This window comes from Manis javanica, chromosome 5 (genome assembly GCF_040802235.1).
Source record: "Manis javanica isolate MJ-LG chromosome 5, MJ_LKY, whole genome shotgun sequence".
Taxonomy (NCBI): domain Eukaryota; kingdom Metazoa; phylum Chordata; class Mammalia; order Pholidota; family Manidae; genus Manis; species Manis javanica.
This window is the reverse complement of record NC_133160.1, coordinates 52641353-52666721: the sequence shown is the minus strand read 5'-3', so window position 1 is coordinate 52666721 and position 25369 is coordinate 52641353. Positions and strand designations below refer to the sequence as shown.

Genomic DNA, 25369 nt, shown 5'->3' with positions numbered 1-25369 from the left:
TGTCACTTTCCAACATCAGCTGGCAGTTTTTCTGAGTGCCGTGGAGACCCAGCTCAAAGGGACAAGCAACTTATTTTTAATGACCTAAAGAGATGCTTGGGGTGGAGGAAGATAGGATTCTCAGGGGCTAGAAAAAATGCTACTCTTATTCCCATAAGGCCACACTGCCTGTAAAATAATCTCCACAAATAAAATTTACAGCATTTACTGCCTTGAGGAAACCACATGGGATTCCACATAAGAAGCCAGGAGGCCTACGATTCAGTCTTTCTTCTTCCACTCACGGGGATTCGGCTCTGCTGGCGCTCTTACCAATGCCCTGGAAGGGCTGTATGTGAAAGGGAAAAGACTACAGCAGTGAGGTGGAGAGAGCAGAGAAGAGGGCTTCACCATTCTGGTCCGGCATCAAGTAGCTGCGTGACCTCTGGCATGTCATTGAACCTAAACATTCAATAAGCACCTTTGTCTGCAGGGCCACGAAGAACATGTGACAAGGGCCCCGCCCATTAGAGGGTTCATTATAAAAATGACACACACGTCCGTGGATTTGCTTCTGCTTTTTCTCTTGATTTATTCCTGGGCAGCTCTATAATTTGTTTTTTCTTTCTTCTTCTCCCCTTTTTCTTGACAATGCCAGCCAGCCCTCTGTAGCCACCACCCCAGCCTGGGGCACCTGCCGTGATGGTTTGCATAAGACTGTTGAAATTAATTAATTGTGTAGATAAAGTGTAGACAAGAAGCCATTCTAATCATTTAGGCAGCAATGTAAGGGCGTTGTTAAACTGAGCCTGTAAAAGCTTCTCCTCAGCCAAACTTTCCTATGATGTAAGAATTCAACTGTCCCACTTACAACAGAGAATAAGCCCTAGGTGGCCTGTGCCGGGGTCAGGGGCAGCTCCAGTTCCAGTCCTGGCTCTGCCTTGCTGGAGCTCTGCAGTCTCGGATGAATCACATAAGCAACCTGGCCTCAATTTCCTCATATGTAAAATAAGGGACTCATGATCTCCAGGGTTACTGTCAGATCTAAAATCCTAGGTCCTGTTGAACCTTTGTGAATGGATGAGAGGCGACATGCTCTGTGCTCTTTGAGAATAAGGCACCACATGCCAATTCACGCCTGCTTTCAACCTGCTCTGTTCTGATTTCTGAGAATCATTTCAAAGTCTCCAAGATGGAAAAGACCCCAAATCCTCCTGGTTTCCCTCACATGTCCTTTCAGGAAACACTAGTGTCTCCAATATGCTATTTTCACAATCCAAAGTGTAAGGACACTTTCACTGCTACTGGAGAGACCAAGAAAATCAGCTTGACATTGATATGACAATATTCCTTTGCTAAACAAAAAAATTGACAGTCTACCACTTGCAGACCCCTAGACAGCCTGCATCAATAGGCTTTGTCTCCAGGTGCAGGTAAGATTGCTACCTTGACAGGAGTTTTTTCAGCAGAGTCTCTCAGTTTCACTCCTGGCTAGTCCCACAGAATGGCTGGCACGAGTGGCTGCAGCTCTTACATCACATCCTGTGACACCACGATCATGTGACAGGTCCCCACATACATTTGTGCAGTTTCCAAAGGATTTTACACACATTATTCCGTGTCATGCTTAGAAAAGTAATAGGAGGAGGGGCTGGGGAATTATTAAAACCTAAGCTGGTCGATGAAGAGAGAGGCTAAGTGGTTTTTCTAAAATCATACCACAAGCAAAAGGTGGAGTACATTCTGACCAGCAATAAAATTACTCTTTCCTTGGTTCCTCTTCATTTCTTGGGATGCACAGTTGCTAAGGAACTTTATACTCATTTTTCACAATTTCCCATTTCCCCATCTCTTCCAAGAGGCCCTGTATCTCTCTGTCCTGGGTTCTGAAGGGTCCTCCATTCTCTCACCTCCCAGTCTGTGGGTGCCATCCTGTAGCAGCTCTTCTCCTCCTAGGCCTCCCTCCTTGCTCCCCAGGCTCCGGCTGACCTGCCAGAGAGGGACACTCCTGGGCTGGCACAGCTGAGTTCTGCCTGATCAGTCTGTCCCCTTGGGCCGTGGTTGCAGCACACTTATCAAAGGCCATCACTTCAGGCACACCTGAACTTTTCCGGGACTGGCTGAGGAGGGAATTTACAAAGCCCAGGTTCCCTCAGCAGCTCCATTTATCACTGCCTGAGAGATATTAGCATGGCTCCTTGTCACGTGCCTTATGCAGGGTGAGAAGGACAGAGGTTGGTTTACACAAGAGCTGCCAGGTGGCTGACTGACCTTGGTAAAAAGGGAGATAATTACACAGCTGCTCAGGAACAACAACAAAAAAGGCAACACAAGTGAACTGTGACCAAGGGTGCTCTTGGTTAGCAGGGACCTGAACATGCCTGTGTCCCACACAGAATCGTGTGTGTGTGTGTGTGTGTGTGTGTGTGTGTGTGTGTATGGTGGAGGATGCTTGATAAATTTCCAAAATCCTGATTGTATTAGGAACATTCTAGAAGGAGGGTCACTGTGGGGCAGAGCTCTGTTGGGTCTGGAGCCTTATATGACCACCTCACAACTCCTATAATAAAGAGAGATATGCCCTGTACAGACACCCCACAGAGGCCATCTAAGGATCTCTTGTGGAAGGCCTCAGGCCTTTCCTGGGATAATATTAAATCAGGCAGGGGTGTCCTGAAATACAAAATGCACTGAAACCTTCAAGAGCAGCCCACAGGGAAGCTTTCTTTCAGAGCTGGAGGAATTATATGGCAAGGGTGGACAAAGATGCCTAAGATAGAGCTTTATTTGTATTAGGCCTTCCTTTACGTCAAAGATTTCCTGAGCTGTTTTGAAAGCTATTGGGAATTTTCTTAAGTTTGCACCTTTTCTTGACCCAGAGTTCAGATTTCTATGTAGTTCTGTGGCCCTATTATTTTGCTCCTGTTTCTATTCTACTGTTCATGACCAGTTCTGTAGAATGCTCCTCAGTCCCTTCCCCTGACACTTTCCTCCAAGAAACAAAGTTCTTGGAATTATTTTCTTTTCTCTTCATGCTAGAAATATTGGAGTTTACAAAGAGTGTGAGGCAGCCCTCCTTCTGCCCATGCTGACTACACAGAGCCCTGTATCAGAAACCAGGGGACAGGAGTCAGCCTGTAATTGAAAAAATATCTGTGGCAAACGGGCCCTCAAACTGCTGGCTGAAGCCTGTCTTTGAAAAACAAACTAATTCATTCTAAGATGGGGCCTATGGGGAAGCTGTAAATGCTGCAGGTTGTTCCGTGACCCAGGAAAATGCTGGACTGTGAGCACCTGGACAGAGGACACGCCTGCGGGGCCCACAGGTGGTGGGTGCTGGATGGACGCTGGGGAATGGGAGTCGCGCGGCCTCCTGTTACCTGTTCGGCCAGCACTTGCTGCCTTTGCTCCCGCAGGAACTGTTGTTTCTGCTGTTCCATCAGTTGGGCCCGCTGATCAAGGAGCATCTGCTTCACGATGGCCGCCTGGGGCTGGCTGCCCAGGAAGCCGGGGCCGGTGGGACTGGCCCCAGAGACCAGGCCACCTGAGCCTGGCGGGATGGAGGACTGCACAGGACCCGCGGTCCGGGGAAGCGCCACCGGATGCTGCTCCTGGAGGGTGGGAAGAGAAGACAGTGCTGCAATTCCACACTTGAAGGGAAGCATGGGGCAGAGGTCGTCAGGGGTCCTGAGTAGCACATGAAAGTAACTAAGAGGTCTCAAATCTGGCCTTACTACAGTGGATCTGGAGAGGCTACAGTGGGGCAGTAATGGAGCATGGCTCTGGGAGACCTGAGTCCAAGACTGCCTATTTTCGAAGGGCCTGGTTAAGGAACAAGGACAGTCTGCATTCCTTTAAAGGAAAGGGAATAAAGCCCTCAAGCTGGGCTCACCTTAAGTCTAGAATGGCACAGCCCAACCTTACCTCTTTATCCTTACTGCCTACCTGGCCCAAATAGGCTTCTTAGCTAGTGGGAGAGACATTTATAGGAGACTGCTGGAATTTATTAATCAACAGATCTGCTATTTGATTGAATTCAAATTAATTGTCACATTTGGCAGCTTGGATATATGTAAAAAAAAAAAAAATTCTGCTAGTGGGAGTTGTTGATGGTGAGAATTAGTAACATGTCACACTGACCAAAGACACATAATCTCCCAACATCTTTAATAATGTAACTGAGTCTCTCTCGTATGTCTGGGATGATTTAAACATGGGGGACTGAACTGGGTCTCTTGATTCTATAATTATGTGTTAGTCAAATGAAGGTAAAGAGGGCTCTGCTCACACACAACCACATAACTACTTGGAAGCAATGCTAAGAGGGGAAGTCTGTAATGGCCAATATAGACCAGGGAAGAATAGCTGATGGGAAAAGAAGGGGTGTGACCATAGGATTCAGTTTCTAGACATTTCCTTTCCTGTTTATTTTACCAAGCACACCTGGTAATGGCAAGTATTGTCTGAACATTTTACAGAAATGTTCCTTTTAATTCATTCAAGTTTCAAGTAATCTGAACATAGAGGAGCTGGTGTCTGACACACACACAGATTAATTGGTCACACATGTAGAGACATACATAGTCACATTGTGAGGCATGGTTATGAGATAAATCATAAGAAATCAATGTAACTCCATAGTTATTAAAAATATTTTTATCCAGTCGAATTGGGTTTTAACATTTTTTCTGTTTTTGCTTTGCTACCTCTTCAGTATACAGTCGGTAATGCTGGCAATCTCCTCTGAAAATATATAGCTGAATTTGATCTCTGTCCCTCCTAGGCACACAGTCCTGCATTCTATTTCCCAGAGCCTGAGCCTGCTGTACCCCCTTCCCTCTCTTGTGTGGTGCTCATTCATGCTTTTCTTTCTGTGAGATACCCTAAGTGCACCTTTAGGGGCTCTTCCTCCCTCCCTCCCCCACCCAAACAAACAAGCGAAATGAAGAAAGAAACAAAAACCATTACTCCTCTCATCCAGGAAAGAAAAGTCCGAGAAGTTCTGGTCACTTAGTGAAGTAGTCCAGGTCATAGTAAATGGAAGAACTAGACTAGCAGAACCAGAACACATATTCCTTCCACTGGGCCAGGCCTTTCCCAGACCATGGGTCCATGGGGCCAAGTGTGCACCTAAGAATTGTCTGAGGACTAAATATATGCCCCCATAATGTACTGTGTTCTGTTTTTCAAATGTAACTATCATTGAAGTTAATAAAACCTTTTGTCTCTGTGTATTTTCTCTGTAAATAGACACTTATTAGGTAGAGAGCTAGGAAATATTGGTTAAAAAAGACCTTATATTAAAAAATGCCAGGAAACTTTGTTACCATAAAAACACCCTGTAGGGGTAAAGATATTTCAGTCTTTGCTCCCCACCAAAACTTCCTGTTTTCCAAGCCCTTCCTACCAATGAGATAAAACTGTTTCTTGCCACCTTTTAGAGACAAATGGCTGATTAACTTAACACTTTAACAAATGAATTTTGTACTGAAGTACAATCAGCAACAATACAAATATACAGTATTTTTTCTCTGTAGTTCAGAATATTTGATATTTACCGGTTTTGATAAGTAGGAGAGAGTTGGAAAGAAAATGAGTCCTAAGAGAAGATAGCTTTCTTCAGCTTGATTCTCTGAGAGGGCTGGTCTGGTCTAGCCCTGTTTATCTTTGGGCAATTTGAGATATTCTTGTCCTGCATGGCATGTGTGGGGCACATGCTCAGGAGCTGTAATGTGTGTTTAGTAAGTACTAAGAAGTTGCTTTCCCAGCCTTCTCTCCACCAGGAAAGAAAGGGAGAGGCAAATGAAGTGACGATGTTGACACAGCCAACCACTTTGGGCTGCTGTTTTCCTGAGACTAAATGAAATACTTCAAAAGCACAGTGGGAAAAAACCTTCCCAAAGGGATAGTTATGACTTCCCAGTATTACGTATTCCCCCCAGTATTTCTCTCCCAAATGGTTTACTTTCAGATTTCTCACTGAAGACCTGAAGACCTAGAGGCAGGAGAGCTATGTGCATTTTTAAAGGCTTGCCTTCCATGTAAAATATCCATGAATCTAGCTGATGCCCCTTTCTGACTTCCCCAACAAGCTTTGCTGCATTCAACAACGGGTAAGTGGCCTAGAGCCCCACCAGCCTCAGGTGTGTATTCTAAAGTTTGAATCTGCATCTGGTGACTTGCCTTACAAACTGAGCTGGCTAAGGCCATTAACTGTTTCATATTATTACATAGTGGCTTTTAACCTCCAATCTAAGAGGGCTTCATAAGCAAGTTGGTCGAATCTCAGGATTGCAACCACTGCTCTTGTTTCTGACGGGACACACTGTGTGTGCAATTAAAGAAAACCAGGCTGAGCTTTCGTCAGATAAATGCCTTGAAGCCAAATGATGCACTATTTTTAGCTTTAATTACTGGCTTGTTCTCCACCGGATCCCTTGCCCAACACTTCCCATACCTTCTACCAAGAACCTTAATCCAGTCTCTCCCTCAGAAATTCAATTGACTACATAGATCTTCATTACCCCGCAAGCCTCTCACTTTTCAGTAAAATAAAGGGAGGGGGGAAAAAAACCAAAACCAGTGAACGTACTTTCATGTCTCCAGGGAAAAAAGATCTTAGCAATTTTCTAAGGGCTGAAGAGCGGTAGGAGGTGTAAAAAAATACCCTACCTCCTCCAACGAGGCAGTTTCCTACTTCAAAAAAACAGCTGTGGTAAAAATATCTTCCAAGAGCAAGCAGCTGTTTATTTATAAATCTGTGCGCGGGGAAGCTTTATTTCTCTTAAGTGTCTTCAAGAACATGCGTAGTGTTTGGTGAGAGGGGCCGGAGTTCCTGGCGGCGAACCAAAAAGCTCTGGTTTCTTGGAGAGAGGATCACAAAGGGCTGCCGGCGGCGAAGGGACTGGCGTGACCGGACTTTGCGGTGAACTGGGGCTGGAGGACGCCCAGGGGCTCCAACCTTTCCAGGCGTTCCTCGTCGTGGGGACCAGAGCAGCTGCTGTTCTCCCTCTGGCCCAGCAGATGGTAGTGTCAGCCCGGTCCTCCGGCTTCCAGCCCGGTCCCCCCACGGCTCGCAGATGGCTTAATCAGGATTCGGTCCCCCCACCGGGCCCCCGCCCCGCGTCTGGGCCAGCGCAGCGAACATGGAGCCAGGCAGCCAAGTGTTACTGCGTACAGCAGGTAGCCTGGCAACTGAGAGCATAATACCGAGCAGATGGTGTTCGCACGGCGTGATGGACATCACACACGACAGCCTGAGACAATCCAGGAATTCCCTGGTGACTCGAGGCCCTCTTTTGCACAAAATGACTTCTCTCTCCGTTGCCGTGTATCTGGGGTTATCTCCCCCTTCTCCGACTGACACTCGACTGGTTTCTTATTACCGACTTCTCTTCCAGCCCGAGGGCAGGGAGCTGTCAGGTGCGGGCGGGAGGCCCTGGAAGGGAACGGAAGAGCTGGGGGCGGGGGCGGCGGCGGCCGGAGAGGGGAAGCAGAGTGGCGGGACCCAGGCTCCGGGAGGCTCGCTGGGCCCTGCCGCCCCGGCTGCACAAAGCCGGCGCGGAGCGCGAGCAACGGCGCGGCCTTGGCAATCGCCCGGCCCACGAACAGCCTAAATGAAATTTAGGATTTTCTTAAAAAGACCCCTGGGGCGTAATTTAGCCTCTCCACTCGAGCCTGTATGCTTACAAGTCCTTAGGGGCACTCTCAGCAGCCGGGAGCGGAGCGGGCAAGCAGGGAGACGCGTCTGGGCGCGGGTGTCCCTAACAAAGGAACCGCCAGGCGGCCCGGGAGCGGGGCGCCCAGGGGCCGCGGGGGTCCCGGGCCAGCGCGCTGCTCATGAGTCCGTGGCCAGCTCCGGGGCACGTTTCCCGCCCCCACCGTGTATGCCCGTGGCCGAGGAGGAAGTGAGAGCAGAGGGCATGGGGCGGGGGCTGGGTTGTTATTCACAGTAGGAAAAAGTAAAAAAAAAAGCCATAACAGAAAGGATGTTACAGAAAATAAACCGTACTTTTCGCATACACTGGATTAGAGCAAGTAACTGAAAAAATTAAATCAATCTTCACCTCAAACCAAAATTTGCTTAGATTCTGTGCATACCAAGAGACTTTTCGGTCCAACCTCTCCCAAATATCCAGAGGCTTTCTCCTGCAAAGGTCCTATTCGAGTTCTGAGTTTCCGAAGGAGGAAGTCTTTTCAAAGGTAGAAGCTAATGTTTCACACAGAACATGGCACATGCTGGGAAAGGTTTCAGCAGTTTCATATCCAAGAGCAACACAGGACGCATGGACACCCACCCCCGGCTCTATGGAGGCATCTGGCTGTGACTCCCAGAGGCTCAGGGTGGTGAACTGGCATTTTGAGGCTGGGGAAGCTATCTGACCTCTTGGTCTCAGTCCCCACCTTCTGGAATGAAAATTATATTCATAAGACTCCTCCTTTGACAACAGAAACTTTGGAGATGGAAGAACTACAGAAAGAAAAATGGATAAGCAGATACTAAAGCCTCTCCCACTTGCAGTCTGGGCAGTTCAGAACAATAATGGGCTTAATCAGGGGTTCTCAAAGTATGGTTACAGGTCAGCAGCATTGCATCACCTGGGAGCTTGTTAGAAAAGCGAATTCTCAGGCTCCACCCCAGGCCTATTGAATCAGAACCTATGGGAACAGTTTAATATGCCCTGCAGGTAATTATGATGTCCCACAGTTTGAGAATCACTGGGGCAAATAATTCTGGTTTATGGGCACCCTTGGTAACCTGGGGCATCTGAGCTGTGTCCAGATTAGATTGCAAACACTGCACTTTCAAAAGCAAGTCAGAGTGCTAAGTTGCCTATGTTTCTATTGCAAATTCTTGTGTGTTTGGAACACAACTCAAATTTTCAGACAGCTGCTTGGGCGATGCAAACCCAAGAATTTTGAATGAGGCCCATGGCCATTATTCTTCCAGGAAGATCAGTACTCTTGCAACTGCTGTGGAGGCTGAGGAACAGCCACGATTGAGATGGTGGTGAGGTCAGTAAGCTCCCTTGCTCAAGGAAGAAGCATCAAACACCACCAGACTCCTCAGCTCTGATTACAAGGTGGAACTATGGAAAGCTGTGATTTGAGGAAAGTGTTCTGGTTGGAAAAGGTTTTCAAACACAGAGAAGACCAGAAAGCAACAATGGATGAAGATAACTAACACCTATGGGGCACCAACTGTATGCAAAGTTCCCTTCTAGGTGCTTTCGCATGTGTAATTAAACTCACTGTGTTGATGAAAAAAGCCCTGAGTCTCTGAGAGGTAAAATACCTTGTCTGATGTCCCACAGCTGGTTGTGGTGTCTTCGGGATTCTCATTTTTCCACTGACCATAACATGCATCTGGTCTAAATTGAGCAGACCACCCAAGAGGCCTCTGGAGTCAAGAGAAATGGGGTGGGGTGTGGGGAGAGAGGAATAGGCATAGAATAAAAAGGTAGAAACTCTACTGGGATCCAAGGATGAAACCGGAAGAGCACAAAAATATACATCAGTTTTTATGTTTTGCCTTACACCCCAAATTAGAATTCCTTTGTGGTATGAACTTCAACATTTAAAGAAAGGGCATAGGATTAGACCATTTGACCATAAGTGGAAGGAAGTAACAAAATAAATTAGAATTCTCTTTGAAATTAATCAAGTGTCAGGGCAGAAACTTTGGTTTCAGGTTGGTGGCTTCTACAGATTTTTTGTGTCCTTGTCCAGAACGTTTTTTCACTGTGCGTTTGGAGAGATGCTTACAAAAAATTCATAGCAGAGCCCAACAGGGCCCACCCCATATAAACTCTGTTTCAGCAGATTAGTGAGGAAGGTTGGATAAAAAAGTTTGTTTCATGAAGTGTGGTTGTTTTGTCACCAAGAAGAGTTTTGATACATTTTGCCAGTTTAGGAAGCTTTTAGCACTGAAATGGTGGTTACTTAGGACCCAATGCTAAGCCTGCTAAAAGGGCTCAGCCAAGTTCTTTGTTCAGCCTTTAAGAAGGAGCAGTTTACGTTGGGGGTACTCAGCAGCCCTGGGGAGAAACTCAGCTCCATCATGGGTCCAGTGCCTGGCATACCCTGACCATACAACAAATAGCTTGTTGTTACTCTGTTATTGCTATAACCTCTTGACCACACAACTCTAGAAAGACAGAGGGAGAGAAGTGCTGTGCTTCTGGTTCTAGATTGACTCCTAAAATAATGAGGACTGAGACTTCAAACTTAGCTTTTTTTCTAAGTTCTCAATGAGCAGAACGGATTCCTATCCAGACATTTGACTATTTAAAAAAGACATGTTCTCCTTATATTTTCATCACTGGGAAAATTTGGAAATGTTGTATAAAAAGTAAAAAATAAAAAGATAATATTCACTCTTAACACTCAAAGGTAACCATGTTAATATTTTAATGTGTTTTTGCATTTCTTCCCAGCTTCCCCTTCTCCCTGTGTGCAAGAATACCTTTTCCATGCTCACGGTCATGTTATGTACATAACTGTACCACTGTTTCTTCCTCAGTAACACAGGAGAGGTAGAAAGTTCCAACTTTCCAAATACGTACAAGTTATAATTTTCTGGTAGGATAATGTATCATTATGGCAACATTCCTGCAAGGTCTGCGTGTTTATATATGAATCTTCCAGCATCCTGCACAGAGCTAGGTCCAGTTGCAACAGAATAAATGTTGGCTGAGCTGAACTATGATGAATTCCAGCCTAAATATCATGTATGACTGAAGAGGAGAAAGAAAGACGGCCCAATAATGGACTGCTGCTCAGAGCTAACTGAATAGGGACTCCGATGAAGGAAAGAAAGGGTTAAAGTTGGCAGTCCTGTGCAAGATGGGAGAGTGCCATTGCCCCAGAAAGGTCAGGCTTTCAAGGACTGACCTGGGAGTAAAAACAACAAAAATACCATTTGTCCTTATCAGTGCTTTGAACATAGTTACCATAGGTCTCTCCAGTGGAAACACAACTTTGAGAGTTATGCTTTTCCTCTGCCTTTGATGTACATTACAGTCCTTTTGATCTCTTTGTTGTGATTCCACCACCAAAGCAACTCTAAATTGGTTTAAAGTTCATTAGTGTGCAACAATAGGAGCTTGATTAAATAAATTATGGTACATCCATACCATGAGTATTAGGCAGCCAATAAAAATCATGCCTTCTCAGACTAATCACGTAGAAAAAGTCTACAATACACAGCTAAAAGGGGAGAAAAAAAGCAGTTTCTAAAACAGTAGTCACATCTTAATCATGTTAGACAAGGATTACAAGTGATTTTTATATTTATAAATTTTCTACTATGAACCTATACTTTGAGTATTATTTTTTAAAATTTATGCTCTAAAAAATTAAGTCTTCAAATTGCCCTCCCCCCAACAAAGAAAATAGGACAAAAAGAAAAGAAAAAGGGCCCATTTGCTTGTTTGCAGGGATTCCAAAGTTCTGATGAGGGGTGAGGATACCCTAGTTCTTGAGCAGCTGACGGTATGTTTGCAGAAAAGGGGTCATAAGCCATGTCACTGGGTCTTCTGCAAGGAGGCAGCAGTGCACTGGGACCTAGTGCTGACAGCACCTGACTTTGGCTAGCAGGGACTGATGGCTTCTCAGAGGAAGTGATGGCTCAGGATGGCTCAGGCAGACAAGAGGAGAATGGCTCCCAGAGCAGAGGGGCAGAGTGATCAAAGGCTTGACTATATCAGACCCTGAAATTCCACTTCTAAGGACTCATCTCATGGAAATATTCATAACTTTGTACAAAGATTTATCTTGAAGGGCTTGAGTGATTTAGAGTAGTAGAAAATTAAAAACAACCTAAATTGCCAACATTTAGAGGATTCATTAAATTATACTACAATCCTTCCCCCACCCCAACCTGCTCTGCTGCCACTGAAAAAAACCCTTATTAAGAATAGTTGGTCTAAACAGACATGAAATGGAATGTAGTGATGTGTTTGCACCAGGGCCACCTGAGCTCACCTGGAGTGTGCAAATGACATCCTCAAGTGGCAAGTCTCCCTTCAAGACCTGGACATGCATAAACATGAACAAACTGGGGTTGGGACAGGTTCAGCAACGAGGCCAGCTTTTCATTGCTTCCACATGGAGCTTTCAAGCCTGAGAGGCTCTGAGGGGCACTGACCATCTTCCAAGCATCCTCTGATCCACCTGGATAAGCTTCCTGATATAGCATGACCCTGCTCTCTGTGGCTTTTCTCCTCTCTAGGCTTGAAGCGGCAGTGCGTGACCAGAACCTGCCTGACCTTCAGTTTATGAACTCAAATGATGAATGAAAATCGTTGTTCACCATCACTGCCTTTTCTGAGGGCTGTAAGAACACCCCAGCCCCAGGGCAGGTGACCTGCCCCACAGAGCATCTTGGGACACAGCATCTGCCCCATCTGAAGGCTGCTGGCAGCTGCTCCAGGAATGCGTTTTTTTTACCCATGTTTTTGCTGCTTTTCTTTCCTTGACTTAAAAATAGAGAGGGAGGAAGGAGTCTCAGCTGCCTTCAGCAGAGCTGCTGGGAGGAGTTTTTCTCCTGAGCTACTTTTCCCCCAAACTGTACCTTTCTCTTTTATCCCCTCCCTTCTTTCCAATGAAGTCATTGCAGCAAAGATTGTGTAAGGGGTGCCGAGGCCTATCTTGTATTATACTGGGAGACCAGCCAGTGTTTCCATTTACAGCCAAGAGCACCATCCTGCTGCCAAATGGAGCTCTCCACTGCAACCACTACAAGGCAGGAAGAAGGCAAGTGAAACTCAGAGCTTCAGGGCTGCTGTGAAGAGAAGGCTGGGCCTTCCTCCGTTATTTCCTCCTCTCTGCACCTTGGAAGGCTGGCTGAGGGATGCGAGTTCTGCCTTGTGGCCTAGAACGGCCACTCCTAGGAATTGGCCTGCTGCGGACCTCTGCTCCCTGTTTCCTCCAGAAGACCTGTGGAGGGGGTGGCACATCAGCCAGCTCCACTGCTTTTCTGCCTGCTGAACCTGTCTGGGCAAACCAGGTGTGATGGCAAAGCTCTGCGAGGAGGGCTCTCCTGGCCACCGCCAGGCAGCAGGAGCCGGGCCAGCAGCAGTGGTGGGGGTTGAGGAGGCCGGGACTTGGGGGAGGGTGCCAGAAAGTAGGGAAAAAAGGAGTAACAGTTAGAAATCTGGAGCTGGTACTTTACATATTTAGAGATTTGGGTGGAGACCCTAGTTCTTAGAGGAAGCAAATCTAGGAAAGGGGCTCACACAGGGTCAGGGAGGGTCTACAGGCAGATGCAGATGGGGGCCCTCTGCTCTCAGTGATCCTCAAGTTTAGATTTTCAGGTATATTCTTCGCACAAGAGATTATATAGGGCCCCTGAAAAACTGATGACTGAAAGATACTTTCTACTTCATGGCTTTAAGTTGTACACTGGTGTATGTCTACTGTGAATTAATAACCTTTATGAGTTTCACATGTCTCATGTCTCTTCTGAATTGCATAATTACACCTCACTGTAGTTTAAAAAATATAAACCAGCTAACCTTCTCTCTTTCTTTCCCACTTGGCAATTTCTTCATTTTATAAATGTACCCAGTAATTCCAAAAAACTAGAAATGGCCCAGGTTTTCTGTTAACTTTGAAAAGATTTGGGGATAAACTAGGATAAAAATAGTCTTAGAAGAAATGTGAACTTGAGGAGAGTTTCCTCGATCACATTTGCATTGCAGTAAACACGGCTCCTGCCTCCACACCACACTCACAATCACCTGGAAAAGGGATCTGGAAACAACTAGAAATCAGCCCCACATAAATCTTAAACTTTTCACTCATTCAGAACTTGTTTCAGGTAGCATGATTCAATGTGCTTGAACATAGTACTATGTTTATAAACGTCTGCTCTCATATAATCAGTATTAATGATACTGAGGAAATTAGAAACTTTTGGTGGGGCCTGTGTTTTCATGTCATATTTGTTCTTAAGGGTCAGATCAGTTCCTCTGCCTTATGAAGGAAAATATCCTTGTTCACAAATGGCCACCTTTTGCTTAGGATAAAAATTAAGTTGATAGCTAATTACAGAACTAGCTCCTAGAATGAAGGTGACAAATTTTCATTTTAGTGAAGAATAAACCCACTCTTGTTGACAATAGCAAGACAGGCCTTCTAAGCTGGGGGCTATGTGCCAGATTTCTTTTGCTACTTATCCCCTCTAAAAGCATGAACATTTTTGCTTAAACATCTGGGGTGTATCACCAGTTTCCTATTCCTTTCTACCAGAAGTTAAGCCAAGTGTGATCTTACAATACCCCTTAAAAGCTCCCCTCCTCCCCACTTTCTGCCAAAATTTCTTTTGCTGATCTTCCCTCTAGCTAGCTGACCTTGTACACCCTTCTGCTATGCTGCCAGATCCCGAGAGCTCCTTTAGGCCATGTACAGGGCGCACAGACAGGCTTCTGTTCCTAAAACTGCATGCCTCCTTTAAGAGCTTTCACAACCAACACTTCTCTCCACAGTGACTGCTCGCAGAAGGTTAAAATCAGAACAGGAGGTGAGGGTGAATAATGTTGGCGTAGGACAGGGAGCTCTAACCTGCTGCTCAGGGTATTTATCACTTGAGAAAAGCTTCCCTAGCACAAAGGATCATATTTCTGGTCTTTTGTACTTTTTGACCATTTCTCTAATACACGTACTTGTTTATTTTATCTTAGTCCAACTAATTATTTTCCCCCTTAAGTTTCTTCTCTCCCTGTCTTTATCCTCCCTCTATTTTAAGAATAGATAATTTCTCAATCAGGCACAAGGAAATCCCTCCCATGTCAGTCAAAGCTTTTCTGGAAGCTGAGATTAAACATAAATGGCTAGAAACCTGCTGAGGAGTGGAGAGGTGGGGATGACAAACCTCTAAACTGAACTTTAAGTCTATCTCAGGGCTCTGTTAGGTGACACACACGAAGAGCCAGTGAGGGTAAAAGTCCCTTCTTCACCTTAGGTTCTCAGGGCTTAATTTTTACAGAGGAGTACTTTCTATACAGGCCCAGTGACCGCCTACCTCTTTATTTGTCTTTAGAAGCATTTATAAAAGGCTGACAAAGCCACTGTTTCCCTCCTTTCTGATGCAGTCATAGAGAACTTCCAAGGAAGGGAGGAGTCACTGAGTCTCTGTTACTTAGGAAACATAATCCCTGGGGAGCAGACATCCAGGCACATCTCACAACACAGAGGGGCCCTCCCCAGGCCGAAGAGCCCAGCACCATCACGGGGGGATATGTGGGGCCATAGCAGGGTCTTGGTCACTCTCAGCACCTCCCAGAGGCTTCAGGGTCCTGAGCCCAGGTGTGTCCTGGTGTAGATGCACACACACCTGGGAGGAACCTCAGGAGGTCTGTAACGCTTGGATTCACTCCCTGCCAAGAGACTTAGATAAGGACAGGCGACAATATTGCCGAAGTTGCTGATGAAGGTAAGTTCAGAGACCTGGTTCAAGAACTGGAGCCTCATGCCTGTCACTTGAAGGTGTGCCTTACTGTACAGCTTGTACTGGTAGTTTCAGTTTCAGTGCCCAGGTCTCAGAAAATTATTCTCTAGAGCATATTTAGTCACAGATAAAACACAAACAAACAAAACAAATGGGCAAACAACTGATTCCTTAACAGCACACCAAATCCACGGGTGTGGGCTGTGTCTGTGGCCTCGTTTTCATTTCACAAACACTGAGGCCCTACCGCTCCATGGCCACAGCACCCCCATTACCCAGAAAATGAGCACACCACAAACCCTCCACCCCAGATCCCAGTGCTACAGCATTATGTGCAGAATGTGTAATTTGTCATTAAATTCAGATATGACATACCCCTTTTAAAAAAGCTTTGATTGCTCAAGGAGTCCCTGCTAGTGGCTTCTAGCACCACAGGCCAATGGCAGGTGTTGGGGCTGGCATCTCAGAGAAGGGCAGCCTGGCCCTGGTCCTGCGGGGATACCGAGATCCCAGTGCAGAGGCACGGTTTCCCTTCCCTTCTTCTCAAGGAAGCCAAAGGATGAGACCAGCCTGTTCAGGGCATGGCTGCCATGTGCTTTGGTTCCACAGGATTTCCCTAAAGCTGGCCTGGCCAGACCTGGAAGAGCGAGTCACACAGTAGAAAGGGGGTGGGATGGGGGGCACAAGACACATGGGTCCTAGGGATCGTGTGACCTGGGGCAGGCACTGAACATGTCTGAGCTTCAGAATTCTCCCTTAGAAAATGAGGACTCCTGCGCTGGTGATGTCTAAGGCTCTTACCTGCTCTAAAATTCTGGTTCTGTGTGGGAAGAACTTCATGGATAAGGGAGAACTTGACTAGCAGCCTCTAGGAAAGTGTAGGTTTGGGTTTGACTGGGCAGAGGAGAAGGAAGAAATAGCCAGTGTGAGGAGGAGGGTGGCCATACTCAAGCCCCAAGCCGAGGCTTCTGGGTGGGTGGCGGGTGCTGACAAGCTGCTCAGGGCAGGTCTGGCCATGGACAGGCTTCAATGCAGCCACAGACAGCCCACTGAACCCACAGACAGGGAGCCACAGTGGGCTCTTAAAGGGACTAAAACTATAAAAGCATTACTTTAACACGATTAAGCTGGTGTCAGTTAAGGCAGAGATTAGGATGGAACTGGGTCAGAAGGAGAAAAGTGGTGAGGCTGGGTTGGGAGGCAGCCATTGAATTAATCCATCCAGGAGGTGAAGGGAAGGCATCCAAGACTTGGTTACTGACTGTGCAAAGAGCAGGAGTCAAATTGAACGGCAAGGCAGATTTTGCCAAGAACAGGGACTGTTCGCTCTCTACTGTGGACGAATGTCTGGGTTGCTCCCAGGTCCACTGGGTTCCACATTCTCCTGCTCATTTCTGTGTTATTCTCACTCTGCCTCACATGGCTGCCAGAAAGCTGACCAAGACAGCGGTCCCTCCTTAAAAATCAGGAGGAAGTAACCCCAGTTTTCTTTGTCCTCCCTACTTCTAAAAAGCTGAATTTATTTAAATGTGAATTTAATGTACAGTGTGATAAACATACTACCTGTCTTTAAACCGGGAGTAAGAAGTAGGTGTATATTTTCAAGACCCTAACAATATGTCCTGGGGATAAAGAGAAGATGCCAAAAAAGTAACAGAAATATGACCAAACTACATTGAGAAGAAGAAATCTTTTCATTTTTTTGCTTTGTTTACATGTTCTACCAATTTTCTACTTCCTGCTGTTTGACTTAACTTTTTTCAAGAAGGCCTGAGAGTCAGATGGAGGTCCAGTTGAAGGGTTTTAACAAATAGGATTCATAACAAATGTGATAACTAAGTATTTCCCAGGCTTAGTTAGTGGGTTTAAACTCTATATTGGATTTTGTAAAAAGTCAGAAGATCACTCTTGGTCATAACACTAAATCTTGTTTACAATAAAAATGGTGTAATATCTTTTCATAAGGTAGTTAATGTTGCATTTATTCCACTACTCTCTTAAATCTAAGCTAGAGATGGCAGTAAAAAAAATTTCTAACAAAATAGTTGATCACCACTGAAAATTCATGATTGAAGAATATGCTGGCAGTTCCAAGTAAAAACATGCCTTATATTAGCAACTGCATGTCTTCTCTGAACAAATAAAAAAAACTTCTCTTTGAAAATATTACTACCCTTTATTAAGAGCATGCTAGGAGCAGCAGAGACTCTGATCTACAGCACTCTGAAATTACCACCGGGCTCTGGAAAATGGATTGCTTTACCTATTTGTTCTGTCTTCCAATCTGAGGGAGGGGCTGCAAATCTCCCCATCTGTCTCTCTCACTCTCTGGGCCCCTCGTTGCCATGGTCTTTCCCACAGTGTCGGAAGGAACAAGATTCCTCTGACGTCTGACACTGGACCTCTGCAGGCAGCCAATTTGTTTTCCTTTTGCCTCCCCCTCCTCCTCCTCTCTCTCTCTCTCTCTAATATAGGATATTCTTTCTGTGCATTCACCAAAAGTAATGTGTCAAACTATGATGATGTTTTCTTTTATTAAACAAGTAGAAGAGAGACAGATTGCTTTCCTCCTTGACCAAGTAAAGGTAATAAAAGGCCCTGGGAAAGTGGGGGTGGGGGCAGTTGTGGGAGTCTGCTGTCCTGGGCTAGGCCAGCTCTTGTCAATGGTTCATCGGAAGGAATTCTGGGCCACTCGTTTCTGATTTCACTCAGTGGCCAAGTTACCAGCAGCTGGGGCTTCTGAACTGCATTCTGAACCAGCTGAGTCTGTACAGCCCTCAGCCATTTTAAGCCTGTGTTCTGGGTAAAAGCAAGTGGGTAAGAACAGAGTGTGGTCGTGTCCTCAAAATGGGCAGGGAACTCAACCACTTGAATATTGTATTTTCTAGATTCCTGACAATCTCAAGGAAGCTAGTAGGGCCAGGAAAAAAAAATTCATTTAAACCCCTCAAACTTAATCCACATTTATCTGCTTTGCTGCTAAAGGAAATGTAACTTGGGAGTTTGGGGGGAGGAAAGAGGGGATACGGAGCTCAGGGCAACTTCTCCCAGCTTTAGACAGGGACTTTCCCTTCAAGCATCTTTATCACTTTGGTTAGGAAATGAATTTGGGGGTCAGAACTTTTAGAAATCTTGTGTGATATTCACTCCTCACACATATATTATTACTGATAGTTACTAAGAGCAGTAGGAGCACGTAGAGGTGGTGATCTTCGAAGAGAGATGGGCAAAGAAACTCATAGCAACCCACTCAGAAACCTGTGATACATCAGCTCTACTCACAGGCTCACTGTAAGCCTGCCTCAGCCCTTACCATTGTCTGGGGGCTCATCAAGAAGTGATTTTGAGGTTTAGGGCACCTGGGCCACCAGAGAAGACCCTCTTTAGGTTGGAGTTGCCAGTGCTGTTCCCAGGAGTCTTGATGCCTATCTCTCTTGGGGCGCTGGAGAAATAGGCCCACCCCTCAAAATAGAGGCACAAAGGACATGAATGCCAGGAGGTTGGGCTAGAAGCTGAGAGGAGTAGAAGTCAAGTGAACCCCACTGGAGAAAAGGCTATCTGGTGCTAAACAGCAAAAGCAGCCCGACGGAAATCCTGTATGGAAGCGACTGAAGTGAGGGAGCAGGATGCTGTTGGAGAGGAGTCAGGCTGAGAAAAATCCAGAACAGACCCTGGTTGGCAGATACCTTTCCCCTTGTCCCCGAAAGTAGGATGAGGTGTGGCTTGGAGTCATTCCTATCCAAAGCTGTGCTTTCTGTTGTCAGTATGTTTGGGGGGCAAGGAACAAAGGTGCCATCGGGGTGAAATTTCTTATTTTCTCTTCAGTCTGAATGCAGCTAGCTTCAGAAAGTTGAGCAATTTCAAGTGACTGCTTCTGAGGTTTTGAGTAGTGCAAGGGCAGGGAAAAAAGGAGGGTTTCAACATGATCAGATATTTTGTCAGTAGCCATTTTTAAGGCCTGCAGGCCCACCCTGGTTTTGTTCTGCTGGCCTCAGAAGACTACCACGTTTGTGGGCATCCATTTGTGACATACCATTTCTGATCCCACATCACAGGCCCACAGAGCGTGGACATGATTTGTGGCTTCCCAAGCCCTAGAAGTGCCAGAGAGCACCTCCTCTTTCCCACCTGGGTCCCCAAATCACCAACCTAATATAGTCCAACAGTTCTAAACTGTTGTAGATTGTCTTTTTCAGGAAAGATTAGGAATCTCTTAAAATTGGGGGAAAACAAAGAATGGATTATAAAATGTATAGTTACTATATTTACAAAGATATTACATACCCTAGTTTATAAACTAGGGGCAAAGTTCATATTTGAATTAATGCTTTTGTTTTTTAGGTTTTGTTGTCCCAATGCAGATTTTTAAAACATGAAACATACATTATGCTAAAGTGCTAAAAAGCTTCACTACCAGCAATGGCTACTTAAGCACCATGAGGCCAAGCTATAGGTTTGGTGGCACTAACATAGGTATTTGTATATATTCCCTTCCTAATCTGTTTCCTTACAGACCAAGTGGAAATCTGATTGTTTTTTGAGGCAAAAATCCAGCCACGGGAACAGCTCATAAACCTCACCACGGACATCGTACTCATGGCAGCAGGAGCTGTTTCTTCTGGCTTATGAGCTCTGGTAACTGTCAAGGGGGCCCACCGGTCAGAGAAATCTGGAAAGACACAAATCTGTCAGAACACATGAAAGGACTTGACACAGAGGCCACATTCGTGTTGCACAATTTGCATGAGCGCTTCTGGACAAATTCTGTTTTCATGTGCAATTCACAGGCCCGCAGTGGCAGGGCTAATTGGTGAGGTTGCCACTCAAGTGTGATACTGAACAGGAGTTCTCACTACATGGATGAATAATACAGTTTTGAGCAATGCAGTAATTACTTCAGTTATTTTGCATCATCATCATTCCATTATCTCTTGTACCCTCAACTCCATAGCAGAGCTGAATAAGAAAATCAGTGCCCCCAACCCCAAAAGTGGAATTCATGTTATTTGAAATAAATTTAAGAATAGGAAGAGAGAGGGCAACAAGCAGCTATCATTTCGTTAATATGGATAGATTATTCATGCCACTAGAGTGACAGTGAATTTGATTGTGCCCTGAAGTGCCAACAGGATGCCAAACACTGCAGTGAAAGACACAAGAAACTGAGTGGCAGAATGCTTTGGAATTCATCTGTGAGAATGCCAGTCCCCCAAAATAAGGTAGCTCATTGCCTGTGTGATATTTCAATGCTCAGTGAAGAGGAGGGGAGGGTGAAGATCCCCTGGGTGCCTCCCTTAGCTACCTAAGAAAGGGGACAGAGGGTGACAGTTACCCAACTCCTTCCTAGGTGGCATTAGAGGCTTTGGAAACTTAACCTTCTGTGGGTCCCTCTCCATCTCCAATAAAATTGACTGATTCGGAGGAAGGAGAGACCCTCTGAGCAGTGTGTCACTAGTCCTCTTTGGGCAGACGAGCCAGCATTGCACTAAATGCAAACCAGGCGGACTTTGGAAATGGCCTTTGGTGCAGTTTTCGGTTTTCTTGCTCTTTGTTCCTTGGAGATATTAAGCCTTAAACCGTTTTTGAATCCGAGGTTACTGAAGGAGCTGTATCTAAACCATATCGCGTCACGTGCTGAAACCTGACACACTGGAATTCACTGCTCCATTGTTCACTCGTCTGACCTCAATGCAGAAGGCTACCCCGTGCAGGCGAGAAAAAAAGCCATTTAAAGATGTAGTTAAGCTCTCTTTAGGCTCAATTAACTTCTTTTAATATTTTACCTAAAAATGGTCTCTCTGAGACCACTGCATTTTGAATTCCGAAAGTTAATGGCACATTTGCCCCCCAGCGTTTCTGGTCCTCAAGTCTCATCGCTACTGCCCCCCTCTTTCTTTTAGTGGGTGTGGGAGGAGGGGGGAGACAAGGGGGTTTTGTTGTGCTTTCAGAAATCACCTTCTGATTTCAGTCTTAGTTGAAAATGATCATCTCTTTATGAATAGTAGGAGTGGGAGGTGTCTTCCCTTTAGGGCTAGCTGTCAAGCCGTCTCCAGTGACCTAGTCACCCCTCTCCCCGTGTTGAAGGCTGTCAGAACTGGAAACCAGCACCCAGTCTTTAGGCTCTAACTCTGGGTCTGACGTGCAGAGGAGGCAGAGGAGGAGTCTTCATTGGAGGGGGACAGGTTTACCCAGAGGTACAATTTGACAGATAACAAAATGCCTCTGAAAAATCTCTCCCATGTTTCTGTCTTAATATAAAAGCTTCACATTTGGGTTTAGGTTTTCTAGGAGCTTACATATTACTTGAAGTGGTCATGACCATGCAGCCCTTAACCACAGAGCATGCTTAGGTCCTAAAGGTGTCACAGAGGATAGTAAGTTTGGTGCAGCTCGCAGAGCCAGGGGACAGGAACTTGTGCCTGGTGGGAGGGAAGGAGGGGACATGGAAATGAACCTGTCTAGGCCACAGTTTTGCCCACAGCATGTCACTGAGTTACAATGTTATCTTTGACTTCTAATTCACAAAGGATCCATTCTTATTTCTTGTCATGTCTGCATGGGATATAGCCCCTCTGATAAAGAAAGATGTACATTCAAGCAGAAACCTCCATGGAACCCCCATGTTAAAGGAGGCTTGTACTTTATTTATTAGTCCTGTGGTCTGGGCCCTGCAGCAGAAACTTGAAGTTCATAATTACCAGCCTGACTCTGAAATAGACTTGTTTTCTCCCTTGCTTATGACTCAGGGATTCAAATTCTAACCTTCCTTGCAGGTAGGGATTTCAACGATTTCTACAAAATGTTATGGCTGGCAATCTTCAGGTTCTTCCTATATATCATATTTCATCAGCTCTAAGACTGATAAATTTTAAGGCACACATTATATATTGCTAAAAAGAAAAAAGCTGCTCACTAAACTACGGCATGCCATCAGTTGTAAGATGCACTGTGATTTTCAGAGATGTAAAAATGCAAGTTGGAATCAGTGAGGTGTGTATATAGGCCTGTTGGTTATAGACCAGAGTGGTGGTCACTGCTCTGCCCATGGGCAACATCCACCCTGGGCATAGCCTGGCTCTGTCTCTGCTCACCAGCCCACCTCTGAAATGGGTGAATGATGACAACTACTCTAACCTTCTCTGGGAAGCAAGAGAGGATAGCTGGGGAAAGTGGTGGCGAGTCATTAGGAGCCTAGGAAACCAGGCTTCCCTCTCAAGGCTTCATTCAGAGCAAGACTGGGCATGAACACTTTCTGTGTTTTTCTGAATGATCGTTAACAAAATCTTTACAACACAGCATCACACATATTTCTCCTTAGAAAGCATGTATATAGATAAGAAGTAATATGGCCATTCAAGTAAACACAAGACTAGCACCAACATGACTTTAGATTGAGTCTAGAAGAAGAAAAGCTAAGGGCAGGCAATAATTTTAAGGAAAAAAATGACTCTCTACATTTATAACCATAGTTCTTCTGGCAATGCTTATGGTCATCAGCTGTTCCCCATGGTGATACTGGGAAGAGTTAAAAGGAAGAAGGAAAATAGGATGGCAAACATTTTGCAGGCTTGAGTGATTTATTTTTGGACCTATCTGCTAGGTCAAGAAAATAGGATACAATACAAACCTGAGGAATTTATTCTTCCTGTCTTCAAAAAGACTTACTGCAATCTTGAATCTTGTTTGGGGGAGGACTCAACTAATAAAAAATATATTATAGAAAGAGTGGGTGCCACATGACTCAATTTCTATTTTCCTTGAATCCTTCTTCCCCTTTTTTCCCCTCCCTCCCTCCTTCCCTTCCTTCTTCATTCCCTCCTTCCCTTTCTTCCTCATTTCCTCCCTCCCTTCTCTTTTTTATCTTCCTCCTATTTTTTATTATGGTAAAATATATATATCATTTTTATCATTTATAAATATCCAGTTCAGTGACTTACTACACCCATGATGCTGTGCAACCGTCACACTATTTCCAGAAATTTACCATCCCAAACAGAAACTCTGTACCCATTAAGCAGTCTCCCTCTATTCTTTCTTTTTACTCTATTATTGTTATTATTATTGTTCAGAGCATTTTAAGTGCTATTATGGGTACTGATACAAATTTGGAAAAGAATGTGACACTTTCAAAGTAGGAAAAGTTCTGACCAAAAAGTTAAAGATGCATCTTAGAAGCCAGTAAGAGAACTATTTATAAAACAGGCCTTAATAAGCCAGGGTGTAAAACTTACTATGAAAATAAAATATGACTTTGCAAAATGATTCAAGGGGAAAAAATTTTTGTATTAAGGCAACTGCAGACCTTTTATGCTTCCTACTTATGCATTTCTCTGAGGCTATGGTCAGAATTAGTAAGTTTGCAAGGCTATTCAAGCCAAATAGATTTTAAACCATTTAATCCTGGCCCTGTTCAATTTTTCTGTCTGTCTGCTAGTCCTTCTCTCTCTTTCATTTCCACCTATACTGAGCAGGGTGTAGGATGTGCCAGGCACTGTACTAGGCATAGTGGCCCAGGTATTTGCCTGCCTGCAAGTAACTGCCACATTAGGAGAGAGACAAATACGGAAATGAAGAATTATGTACTGAGCAAAAAATACAGATGAAAAAATGAGAGCTTAAACCTCCTTGCAAAAACACAGGTAATATGAAAATATAGCAAATACAACTAATCCTGAAAGAGTAGCAGGAAAGAAGGCTGTGGAAGGCTGCCTACACTGGGGAAAAAGAGTGGACCTCACAGAAAAGGGTAAAGAACCAAAGCCTTGATCTGGCAGTACTCAAGTCCTTCCCCCACCTTAGCTCACCAGTGGGAAGAAGAGAAACAGAGCAGGGATGGGGTGGAGGCCTAAGACTGCTGAACACCCAGGCCTGAAGATCTGCTCTGGGAGCATGAATGTACATTGCATGGTGATCTAGAGATTAGAGGGGTTGGAAAGCTAAGAGAGGCAGAATATTAGGAGAGACTGAGATTCCAGCCGCTTGTGGAGAACAGGTACCAGCAACAGGTGGTTCTGGGACAAAAGAAAAGCGGGAGATGGTAAATGAAATAGAAACTAGGGAACAGGAATACAAAGAGGCTGAGGTACAAAGAGAAAAAAGGATTTGTAGGAATGAAAGAATACTGAGAGAACTGTGTGACCAATCCAAATGGAACAATATTCACATTATAGAGGTACCAGAAAAAGAAGAGAGAGAAAAAGGGATAGAAAGTGTCTTTGAGGAGGTAACTGCTGAAAACTTGCCCAATCTGGGTAAGGAGATAGTCTCGTAGGCCATGGAGGGGTACAGATCTCCTAACACAAGGGACCCAAGGAAGACAACAACAAGATGTATAATAATTAAAATGGCAAAGATCAAGGATAAAGACAGAGTATTAAAAGTAGCCAGAGAGAGAAAAAAGACCACTTACAAAGGGAAACCCATCAGGCTATAATCACACTTCTCAATGGAAACCTTACAGTCCAGAAGGGAGGGGCATGATATATTTAATGCAATGAAACAGGAGGGCCTTGAGACAAGATTACTGTACCCAGCAAGATTATCATTTAAATATGAAGGAGGGATAAAACAATTTCCAGACAAGCAAAAGTTGAAAGATTTTACCACCCACAAGCCATCTCTACAGTGTATTTTGGAGGGACTGCTATAGATGGAAGCGTTCCTAAGACTAAATAGCTGTCACCAGAGGAAATAAAACCACAGCAAAGAAAGTAGACCAATTAATTACTAGGCAAATGCAAAATTAAATCAACTACCCCCAAAGTCAGGCAAGATATAGACAAAGAGTACAGAATATGATACTTAATACATAAAGAATGGAGGAGGAAGAAAAATGAGGGAAAAAAAAAGAACCTTTAGATTGTACTTGAAAATAACATACTAAGTGAGTTAACTTAGAAGGTTAGATAGTAAGGAAGTTACCCTTGAACCTTTGGTAAC

The 25369-nt window shown here is 44.9% G+C and overlaps 1 protein-coding gene across 3 annotated transcripts in view; it reads right to left on the bottom strand.

Moving 5' to 3' along the window:
• The window catches only part of MAML3 (mastermind like transcriptional coactivator 3), a 432522-nt gene that overhangs the window by 11064 nt on the left and 396089 nt on the right, over window positions 1–25369 (bottom strand). For all 3 annotated transcript variants that reach the window (XM_017674236.3, XM_017674235.3, XM_073237030.1), the window contains one exon: window positions 3360–3590. In XM_017674236.3, coding sequence (XP_017529725.2) covers window positions 3360–3590 — 231 coding nt within the window. The remainder of the gene's footprint in view (window positions 1–3359; window positions 3591–25369) is intronic.